This window comes from Heloderma suspectum, chromosome 3 (assembly GCF_057233095.1).
Source record: "Heloderma suspectum isolate Gila_16-S chromosome 3, 16-S_ref, whole genome shotgun sequence".
NCBI lineage: Eukaryota > Metazoa > Chordata > Lepidosauria > Squamata > Helodermatidae > Heloderma > Heloderma suspectum.
In genome coordinates, this window is record NC_139460.1 from 314,890,726 (window position 1) to 314,902,138 (window position 11,413).

The following is an 11,413-nucleotide window of genomic DNA, read 5'->3' on the forward strand; positions in this document are numbered from 1 at the left end:
ATGGCAATTGTGCCATGGGGTTCCACAGGGCTCTATTTTATCCCCCATGCTGTTTAACATCTACATGAAACCGCTGGGGGAGGTTATCCGGAGGTGTGGGCTGAGGTGCCATCAATATGCAGATGACACCCAGCTCTACCTCTCTTTTACATCAAAACCAGGTGAGGCAGTGACTGTTCTGAATCAGTGCCTGGGCACGGTAATGGACTGGATGAGGGCTAATAAACTGAAACTCAATCCAGACAAGACGGAGGTACTGTTAGTGGGTGGTTCGTCAGCCCGGCTAGGTGATATTCAACCTGTTGTGGAGGGGGTTGCACTCCCCCTAAAGGATCAGGTTCATAGTTTGGGGGTGCTCTTGGATCCAGAACTGTCACTTGAGGCACAGGTGAACTCAGTGGCACGGAGCACGTTTTATCAGCTTAGGCTGGTATACCAACTACGCCCTTATCTGGACAGAGATAGCCTTGCTACAGTTATCCATGCTCTGATAACTTCTCGTCTGGATTACTGCAATGCGTTATACGTGGGGTTGCCTTTGAAAACGGTCCGGAAACTTCAGCTGATCCAAAATAGGGCAGCAAGATTGTTAACAGGGACTGGCCTGCGAGCTCATATTACACCAGTACTTTTCCAGCTGCACTGGCTGCCAGTCCATTTCGGGGCCCGATTCAAAGTGCTGGTGTTAACATTCAAAGCCCTTAACGGCTTGGGGCCAGGTTACCTGAAGGATCGCCTCCTCCCATATGTGCCTGCCCGGACCTTAAGATCATCATCAGCGGCCCTTCTCCGTGAGCCCCTGCCAAAGGAAGTGAGGCGGGTGGCTACTAGGAGGAGGGCTTTTTCTGCTGTGGCACCCCGGCTCTGGAATGAGCTCCCTAGTGAGGTTCGCCTGGCACCTACATTGTATTCCTTTCGGCGCCAGGTGAAGACCTTTTTATTTTCCCAGGCATTTTAGCTTTCTAAATTTTTATCTTTGCTGTTTTAAATCTGTATTTTAAACTCCTGCACTGCTGCTAGGTTTTATTGTGGTTGTATTATTATATTGTGGTTTTAATGTTCTGTATATTTTAAATTGTTTTATTGTGTGTTGCTTGGATTTAATTTTTGTGAACCGCCCAGAGAGCTTCGGCTATTGGGCGGTATAGAAATGAAATGAAATTAATTAATTAATTAATTAAAACTCTTACTGCCAGTAACTTAGGAGAGCCATTTCAACCTTTTAAAATGGGGAAAAAATATGTTAAAGTCAGGAAACTACCAAATGCTTGGCAGTTGGGAAACAGGGGGTAGGACCAGGGGGAGGGGGCATGGTCATCTGGAGGACTGCAGAGGGCAGGATTGGGACCACAGGCAGGCTGGATTTGGCCTATAGGTCTGACGTTCAACACCCCTGTTTTTGAATTATGGGATTCTATCCATTCAGACTTCTGCATGCACCGTACAGGTCTGTAAATTTAGCATGCATACAAAAGCAATTTTGGCATTGAACTCTGGGTGTGAAGGAAAACTGGCACCCAAAAGGCTGAGGACGTCAGAGGCCACAGACAAGGTCCTGGAAGTAACTGTTTAATAAAGAATTGAAGTGAATTTAAATCACGCATCAGGGGAAATGGAATCATACACCCAACAGGGAAGGTTAAAAAATAAATCTCCTCCCATATATGCCTGCCTGGACCCAAAGATAGCTTTCAGCGGTCCTTCTCCGGGAGCCCCCAGCCAATAGTGAGTTGGGGGGCTACTAAGAAGAGGGCCTTTTCTGTTGTGGCACCCTGGTTGTGGAATGAGGTTCCCAGAGAGGCTTGCCTGGTGCCTATGTTGTGCTCTTTTTGGCGCCAGGTGAAGACATTTTCCCAGGCATTTTAGTCTTTCAGTTTCTGTTTTAAATCTGGTAGTGTATTTTAAATCTTTGGACTTCTGCTAGGTTCTATTTGGTTACTGTTTTTACTTTATACTGTAGTTTTAAATTTTTATATTGTATTTTTTGTGAACCACCCAGAAAATTTCAGCTATCGGGAGGTATATTAATGTAAAAAATAAATAAACAGGCATTTAAAAATCAGGTAGATACGAGATACATAGGAGAATGAGAGAGACTGACTCTAGGAAGGAAGTGATCGAGGTATGGCACATAAAGAAAAATGAATCTTAACATCATGTTTAAAACAGCGTAAGTGGAAATTAGCCCTTAAAGGTGGGGAGCAAATGCCAGCTCAAAATGCTACAGGAAAAAAAAGTCTGTGGGTATACGTGCCTTCCCCTAGAAAAGGGTGCACATGGCTAACTATGGAGAAGGGTGGGAAAGTGGGGAGAAAGCAAGGGAAAATAAATTTCAGTGATTTTGGATCCTGGGATCTGAATGGGGAATAGATTTTTTGGAATTCTGAGAACATTTTGGAGGAGGCAATGGGAATGGGGGTTGTATAAAAAGAGGTATAAAAAGCTAAGGGAGGGAGCAAAAAGGGAAAATTATTGGGGAGAGAAACACACACAAAGAAAAGCTTCTGTTCTGTGTGAAGAAATGCAGGTTTTGGGGTGAACTGTTAGGAAAAACAAAAAAGAAGCAAATTGACATGGATCAAATAGAAGAGAAAAATAGTACAAAGGTTTGCCTGTCTTTATCTACCGGCTTGGGTGTGCTGGAAGCTCTGCTTGCTGAGCTTCTTCAAGGATGAGAAAGTGGGGATCAAGAGGAGGTTGCTTCTTGGCTGGGAGGGAGAGACCTTCCAGGACTGAAAGAATCCTAAAAACCAGATACTTGGGGTGTTCCTCTCAGGATTTAGTAAATAAAACAAAACTAAGGTCTCACTTCAAGGTGGCTTATCAGATTTGGGAGATTGGTTTTAGCAGGGGTCAGCAACCTGGTGCTGTCCGACGTTTTGGACTACGAATTCCACAATCCCTTACCATTGACCATGCTGGCTGGGGCTGATGGGAGTTGTAGTCAAAGATCTGGAGGGCACCAGGTTGCCTACTCCTGGCTTTAAACTGTCAGAGAAAGAGAAAAATCGCTTTGCTTTCCTGGTGCAAGGAGAAGGAAGTGGATATTTGCATTAGTATCTCTGGCCATAGCCTGGGGCACATTTTCAGTCATCTGAGATAGACAGGGGGATTTCTTAGTGATTAAACAAAGGACCTCACTGAGGTGACAGTATCCAGTCATAGGCTTGAACTATTTTTGCATGGCAGACTCTTCCCTGGGTCATTTTTTGGAAGCAGAAATTGTCTTCCCCCCCACTTCTAATTCAGTTCAGACACAATATTGGGGTTTGATAGCCTTAAAAGGTGTAAAAAAAAGTTTAAAAGTTAACTACGTAAAACTGACTTTTATTTTTTCCTTCCATCTGGCAGGAAGGCTAAACACCAAAATCGGAACATTACTTGGTGGGTATTTCTGTGCCCTGAGGCAAGAGTTGCAATTTCCAAGTGTTAACAAGGGAGGAATAGGCTCAGCAAAAGGGTGCTTGCAAGAGGTCACAGTTCTGCTGGGGACTTGCATGTAGGGATGTCAGAGAATTTCCCACGAATCTCGGGGAGGCCAAATGCCAGCGCATTTGGCCCCCCGAAATTGGTGGCGAAACGGTCTGCCCCCTCGCCCCCCCTGGGACGGCACTTACCTTGGGCGATTCCTCCTGGCGGCGGCAGCTCCGGCCGGTCTTCTGACCAGCTGCCGCCGCCATTTCCAGTAAAAAAACAAAAACAAAAAAAAAACGTGATAGGCTACGTAAAGATTTACATAGCCTATCACGGCTAGATTTTAAAAAAATACCGTGATAGGCTATGTAAATGTTTACGCAGCCTATCACAGCTGAGTAAAAACAAACAAACCCGCGCATACACAATTTTTTGCGTTCCTTATTTTGGCACGTCTATGTAAACATTTATGTAGACTACGGTGAAAATAAGGGGAACGCAAATAGCGTAGCCTCTACGCTATTTGCGTTCCCCTTATTTTCGCCGTAGTCTACGTAAATGTTTACGTAGACTAGACGTGCCAAAATAAGGAACACAAATGGCGGCGCCCATGGGCGCCGCCATTTGCATATGTGCGGGTTTTTTTTACTCAGCCGTGATAGGCTACATAAACTTTTACGTAGCCTATCACGGCTGACTGCAGGGACGCAAACGGTGGCGGATGGCCGCCGCCATTTGTGGTCCGGCCAGAATTTCAGGGGGGGAGGGACAGAGCGCCTCCCCCCCGGCCAGAATTTCAGGGGGGGAGGGATGGAGCACCTCCCCCCCGGGCCAGAATTTCGGGGGGGGGGAGGGACGGAGCACCTCCCCCCACCGCGAATCAAATTTCGTTACAGGTAAGTGACTTTCGTACATCCCTACTTGCATGGCCTGAGTTTGTCATAATCGAAGTTTGTCCTGTGCGTTTTCCAAGGCCGGAATAAAGTCTCTCTTTCCCAAATGCAGGCTACCACTCCCCAAACAGCAGCATTTATGGGTGCTTTGTAACATTTGTTACTGAACATCACAACATTTCAATTACTAAGCCACAAGAGGCCACTCTGTGGTACAGGCACCCCAAACAGCACAAGGAAGAAGGATGGGGACCTGTTGGGGGTCCCAGTTACCTTCCAGATCTACCCGTGGGCTGGATGATGTCAGAGGACAGGTCCAGCTTTGTCCTGGCTAGGGAAAGCCCATGCAGCATGAAGCCAAGCTAGCTCAGTTCGCTTTGCCCCTCCATCAGAAGGCAATGGAGTGAAGGGAACTGAGGTGGCTTCACTTCATCATCATGTTCCCCACGTGCACCAAAGCCTCCCTAGCCAAGGAAGTACATAGCGCACCGCTCAACATCCCTGCTGTCAGTGAACGGAGGTAACAGTGGGAATTCTTCTCCGTTAGCCTTCAGGGAATGGGGACTTGGTGAGGGCTTGCAAAGGGAGCACAAGCTTCCACAGCCAGAGGTTCCCCATCCCTGCTGTAGTGCTTAGTGATACATCTGCATTAGGAGTAGGAGAGACCAACACAGTCAGTACTGAACTCCTGACAGCCTTTCCTGTGCTGCATTGCTGCCTGCTCCCGAGCTCACTAAACTAAAGGCAAAGAGTGGTTGAAGGCACAGAGCTGCCAACGTACTGCATCATACACTAGACTGACATTAATCTAATGCTTTGGACACAACTTGTTGAACGCTTGAAAAAAAGGCTGGTCACTTCTGTATTCAATAATTACCATATTATTCCAATAATGACCACATCATTCATGTTTTTTTTAATTTAAAATTTATTTGAAGTCGAGTCATAGTTAAAGAGAAGATTGAGTGTTCCTCAGTATCCTGTTTCTGCTATCATATGCATATTTACCCATTGTACAAAGTTTTTCTGCGAATGTCTGTGGCAATATTTTTGATGGTAAAAAGCTGAAAGCAAGTAGCACAATTGCGTTTTTCTCTAGGGCAAAAATAATTCTGAAGTGGCAGCATCTGAAGATATCTTTTCTTGCAATACTGGAGCCTTGGCTAGTTTACTGATGAAATGCAGATTTGATAATAGAGTGAAGGTGGTCATGTAGTGAAACTGCCTGCTTTAAAAATCAGGACTGCTGGGAAATGCTGTATGTACTCGAAGTCTTCTCGGGCAAAGGAATACTTAAGTTTTACATTTATGTTTCTTGCCAGTTGTTTTTCTCCGTAACTTTGCTGGTTTGGGTTTTTGTGTATCAATCTTTATACTTGCAGGTGGGAGTCTAAACGTTATTTCTTTGTCTTCACTGTCTTCTGGCTGAGATTTTCTGCGTTCGAGAATTGTTGGCGTACACACTGGAGTAAGTTCCTGGACAGGATAGAGAAGGATGTTGCAAAATTATGTCGGACGGCCCCTAGTAGGATTCCTGCATGGAGCAGGGGGTTGGACTCGATGGTCTTGGAGGCCCCTTCCAACCCTACTATTCTATGAGTCTATGATTCTAATTATTAAAATCTGAGTGCGTACAAGAAGCTGAAATAATTTCTAAGAAACTGGGTGGTAACAGTTGTAGCTGGAAAAGCTTACTCCTACCCTGACCACTCAAAATGGAAGTTTGATGATCCATCTCCAATCATTTTCTAGGGAGAACATTGAGACAATTTGCCACTGTGAGAATTTTGAATGGACTTCTACATTGCAATGTTACCATTATCTGCATGTCCAAGTCAGTAAGTACTACCCATCCAGCTTGGAGATGTCACAGCAGGAAGAGGAAGGGGGTAATGATAATCAAACAAAGTGAGGCAAGCAGTCTGCCAAACTCACACCAACACTGATCTGTGAATGCACAGGGAAGGCACAAAAAGTATTCAAAGGTGCCATTTCAAGAGGGCGTGAAGGAAGGCCAACTTAAAGACCTTCCATTCAGACAAATTTCCGTTAATCCACAGAATTTTGTTCCTATACCGCCGCTGCCATGCGCGCGCACACAAACTGGCACCCAGAGATGGGCCCATGACAATAATTCAGAAGACTTAAAAAACCAAACCCTTTCCTACCAATACCCATTGGGTAGATCAGCAACTTAAAACTTACCTCACTGTTCAAAGACACATTCATGCTGGAGTCTAATTCTGAAAGCTTCTTTTTCTTTGTTGCAGGGATCTGAGCGGCCTATGGAAAAAGTCTCGGCATTAACAAGATCCCCTTGTAACTTGCCCTTACAACTAAATATTCCTTTCTGGACCAACTATACTTAACTAATACCCCAAGTCTGACTTGGGAACATGAAACCCCAATGTAATTATACAAAGAAGTATCAAGGGCCTTACAATCAAAATGAGATTAAAATAATGTGTTATAGTGGTGTCCTTAAAAAAAAAAAAAAAAAAAAAAGGTAAATAGTGACAAAACCCAATTTCGACTCCAACTTTGTCAGGTGGGATCTGTCACTGACCTGCTTTGCACATCATGGCTGCAAATCATGGGTTAATTAACCCACAATTTGTGGGACAAGCACAGTATGCAAGGCAAGCCGCTTTCAGTTTGCAAGTTGTTAGCATGAAAACAAAACCCAGACACTCTGGGGTATTTATGAGTTAAACGACCCAGAGTTAACTTACGATTAATTGTTAAGTTAACTCTGGGATGTTTAACCCATAAACAACCCAGATTGTACGGGTTCAGACATCACACTAACAACCTATGAATCATAGGTTGTTTATGCAAACTGGAAGTGGTTCACATGCAGCCCTGTAAATCATGGATTATTTAATCATCACATGCAAACTGCCTTCCTATGATGAGGCCACTTCACAGATTATTTTTGAGCAGGTCATCCAAGACAACCTTGTAAGTAAGCCCACAAGTTGCTAAATTGCCTTCCTACATATGGCAATGTTGGTGTTTTGCGGCACATCAAAAACCTAATAGAAAAAGAGAATCAATGCTGTATTTTACAAAAGCTTTCTTGTCTGTTCACCTGGAGGTTATCTTTACTCACCGTGGGAGATCAGGTAAGTGGCTGTTTGCAAGCCTGATTTAAGTTGTTTTAAGTGAACACCTAAAGATGCAAAGAGTGAAGGCAAGAAATGTGTTTTTCAAACACATGCATCATGTAGGTACCCTCTTCAGGAAGCTGTAATGGGCTGCAAATTTTTGTTGAGTGCACATATGATGACAGAGATTTGCCTGTATGTCACATGTGAAATGGCCCTGAGACTCTATTTGTTCAATGACTGTATGTCTTTCTTAATTCCTGCCTAAGGCACATAATCTGCAAGTAGCACATCTTAATAACCACCTTTGTATCACACCCTTTCTCCTCCTCCTCCTGAATATTACCCAGAAAAAAGGACATTCACTTACAAAGCCAGGAAAATCATAATCTATTCCCTTCTCTGCTAGTCTTTTCCGCAGTTGCCTTTCTTTCTTCAACAACCGCTGTGTCATCTTTGCTTTCTCTTGCATTGTTCGCCTCCGATTATAGCGCTTCACTGCCGGATACGATGTCTTGCTGAATATTCTCTCACTGCCTTTGAAGAGGTTTTCATGCACTTTTTCAGGTGGCATAAACTGGCCTGTACGCATGTTGCAACAAGAATCAATGTGAAAACCATGAAAAATGGAGCAATACCAAAACATGAAAATCTTTACTTTAGTAGTATGTTCCCCAATTATATGAGTATATTTTGATGGCAAATCCAATTTAGGTGGATCTGCTTCACTTTAATACACAATTGTGGCAAGCATAAGGAGGAAAGTCCTACTAAGCAGTACACAATTTCATGTCATTGAGGGTTTGGTTTAGACCCCCAAAGCAGGCAGTTTTCTGGGGAACATGACTACAGCCCAGACCTAATCTTAATGTAAGGCATGCCAGAAAGGGCATCTGCAAGTACTGAGAGGGAAAGACAAACTAGGAAAAGGGGAGACAATCAGGACCTGGATGGGAGAAAAGACTGAGTGAGACAGGTAGGTTTGGAGAGTACTGAACATTCCCTTTTCCAGAATTCAACTTAAAATTCAACAGTAGGAGTGGGCAATCTGTATCCCTACAGATGCTGGTGCACTGCAAATCCCATCAGCCCTAGTCAACATAGCCAAGGGTGAGGGATGATGGGCATTGCCATGGAACTGCCACATTCAAGTTTCCATCTGGGCAACAAACTCACGTGTACTCACACTTCAAAAGCCGTTCACCAAAGAGATAGTTGTTCATGGTATCTGCAACGATCTTAGCAACTTCATCATATTCAAATTCCACAAATGCATAACCTTTGCTGCCTCCAGTCTGTTAAATACATTTAAATGAAAGGTTAAATATATTTAAGTGAATTATAAAAATACATTTTCATGCCAAGCTACTGAATACTATTTTTTCTTGGTTGAAGGATCTGAATACAAAAAGGGGCTTCTGAGCTATAAAATGATTACAAGTGCCAATGAACTGTTTTTACTTCTCACAAATGTTTCTTAAAATAAGACAGGGATTCTTGATATATATACTTTACACTTGGTGTATTGTTTTCATTAAAAAAAACTGGATGCATCCATTAATTTGACAACCATGGGGAGACACTTAGGTTAAACTGCATACACCAAGATTGTCCTGAAGGCCAACATGAATTAAGAGACTGGAGCTGTGGTGTGTAAAAACTGAGAGGACCTGTGGAGGAAGGAATTCAGCTGAACCATTTTAAGAAGTGTTGGCTTCAAGAATGCATGGAAAGGAACCAAATAAAATGTTTCAGTAGAGAAAGCCTATGAAATGAACAATATCAAACAAAAGCATTGTCTTCAAACTGTTAGGAAAACCAACATTTCAAAGTGTTACCTTTTTACTCCTTGAAAGTCGAAGCCTTGTGACTGCCCCAAATTGACTGAAGTATTCTTTGAGCTGTGGTTCATAAAGACCCTTTGGGATATGACCCAAGTAAATGACACCAGGTTTCAGCTTCTCGTTCTGTAATATAAAATGAGACCGTAATTTAAAGTTACACTCTCTGTTAAACTGTTTCACCTTAGGGTTGCTTCAGATGTTTGATGATCTCCCTATGGAGGGGTTGTGGGGAGAAAGCAAGATGTTCCAGGGCCTAGTCTGAAACTATGTGATGCAGCAAACTTGCTGATACTGTAGCCCTGGGTCTGGTCAGTGCCTGGAGAGAAGACCACCTAGGAACCTATGTATGCTGCCTTCAATTCCACAATAGAAGAAAAGCAGGATATCAATGTAATAAGTAATATAAACTCAGCAGTTACAACACAGTGGCAATAACCAATGATGTTCCAGGTTAGTAAATGGGACTTCCTCACCCATTTACTGTGGTTGCATCCACAGCATTGGAACCATTCTGCATGGACAATACACAAGAACCTTTCATTTCAGTTTCTATTTCCTCAAGGAAATGTACATACATGGCCATCAGGAGTGCACACTCAAAAAGTAAAACAGTCCTTAGCTGTACCAGGCATCTTCATGTCATTGCAATGGTGGTGCAGGAAATGCTTTGCTGAGGCTGTCCTATGTCACTGTGATCATGTCTGATCATTCAAACCATTACGGCGGACCAATCCTTCCTGCCCAAACTCCCCTCAGCCAGTGGTACTTACTGGCCTGATCTAACAACAAGAATGACTGAAGAGTAGCAAAAGCGTCGTACTATCCTCACCCTTTTAATGGGTGCGGAGGTAACTACAAGGAGTTGGATGAAATACAGAATTCCATTCCATGGTGGCAGAACTTTCTGGTTACTTTGACATTATTTTTTTTACATCACGGAACAGAAAGAGTCACATCAAAAGTAACCAAGAAGTCTCACTTCCAGACAATGGATGAAATCCAATGAAGATGTTCTGCGGATGGAACAATTTTTGTCAGTGCAACTGGGAGGGCGGCAATCCCGCCCTCAAAACTTACCATAATTCTCCACACTCTGAAGGTAGAACCCAAGAAGGGAGTCCTCGTTCTTTTATTTCATGTGATCAATAATAACACATCTGCAAATATGATTTTATGCTCAGGCAACATAAAATAAAGCTTCCAAGTCCAGACTAAGCAGCATGTTTCAAGTGTAGTCCAACTTGATGGCTACCCACCCTAAGAGCACAGCAGCTGATCTGAGGGCACAAGGAAAGGGCTACCATCATGCCCATGAGGCAGAAAACAATCGCCCTCGTTTGCACATGGCCCACTCCAGGCTAACTGGTCTACACATGCAGCAGAATGCGGTAACCGTATGTGGAACTGGTAGAAAGGGATGTCACTTTTCAATGCTCCAGGTATTAAACCTCCCTTCCCACAAACAAAAACCAAGCACAGCAAGGAGAAAGGTGCTTTCCCATGCCCTTTGCTCGAAGTTCTTAAACGGTCAAACATTCAGAAATGGCACTGCTCACCCGCAGTCTGATGTGGTACAGTCCTTTCCGCCAAGTCAGGACTCTACCACCTCACTGTGGGAAACTTCTAAAGTAGCCTTCCCCCCACCCGGCGCCCTCCAGATGTGCCGGGCTGCAACTCCCATCGTTCCCGGCTGGGAACGATGGGAGTTGCAGTCCAGCACATCTGGAGGGCGCCGGGTGGGGGAAAGGCCGGCCTGAAAACTAGGCCCCCGTTACCAAGGCAACAGGCGCCCGAGATGTATGGGGGGGGCGCACAGCGGGGGAGGGACAAAGCGGCTCCCTCTCACGTGACACCAGCCGCTCTTCTTCCGAATTCACCTTAGCGGCCGCCTTGCGCACGCGATGCACCTTCGCCTGGAACTCGCGCTGCCGCTCCGGCTCTAGAGAAAGGAGCGGCGCCGATGGGGTCGCTTTGAGCTCCGTCGCGTCTGCTGCGGGCGCCGCCATCGTGGTGCGGGGAACGGGAACGTCTTTATCCCGCCCCACACGGCGTGCGCACGCCAGGAACCGGAAAGTCGGTCTCGTCACTTCCGTTTGGTCGGGCGTTACATAAACGTAGGAGGGAGGGAAAAGAGCGGCAGCGGCCCCTGCCGGGT

General features: G+C 44.7%; 1 protein-coding gene across 2 annotated transcripts; it reads right to left on the minus strand.

Annotated features, from left to right (window-relative positions):
- Nucleotides 1–5,224: 5,224 nt before the first annotated feature.
- NIFK (nucleolar protein interacting with the FHA domain of MKI67) lies at nucleotides 5,225–11,296 on the minus strand. 2 transcript variants are annotated; one of them, XM_084847546.1, is made up of 6 exons: nucleotides 11,136–11,296; nucleotides 9,253–9,381; nucleotides 8,601–8,709; nucleotides 7,785–7,996; nucleotides 6,513–6,590; nucleotides 5,225–5,783 (listed from the first exon to the last, which is right to left on the minus strand). In XM_084847546.1, the coding sequence occupies exons 1-6, from the start codon at nucleotides 11,262–11,264 to the stop codon at nucleotides 5,601–5,603; spliced, it is 840 nt and encodes a 279-aa protein (XP_084703672.1). In that variant the 5' UTR covers nucleotides 11,265–11,296; the 3' UTR covers nucleotides 5,225–5,600. The 2 variants fall into 2 exon arrangements, with proteins under 2 accessions (XP_084703672.1, XP_084703673.1); XM_084847547.1 differs by lacking the exon at nucleotides 11,136–11,296 and adding an exon at nucleotides 10,336–10,410.
- Nucleotides 11,297–11,413: the final 117 nt, after the last annotated feature.

What these genes read in the sequence shown, in the direction of transcription:
- NIFK (XM_084847546.1), bottom strand. Translation starts at nt 11,264, where the DNA reads ATGGCGGCGCCCGCAGCAGACGCGACGGAGCTCAAAGCGACCCCATCG. An exon ending in TGCGCAAGGCGGCCGCTAAG is followed by an intron (nt 9,382 to 11,135) that starts GTGAATTCGGAA and finishes TTTATATTACAG; the next exon opens with AACGAGAAGCTGAAACCTGG. An exon ending in ATTATGATTTTCCTGGCTTT is followed by an intron (nt 6,591 to 7,784) that starts GTAAGTGAATGT and finishes CTTTTTCCATAG; the next exon opens with GCCGCTCAGATCCCTGCAAC.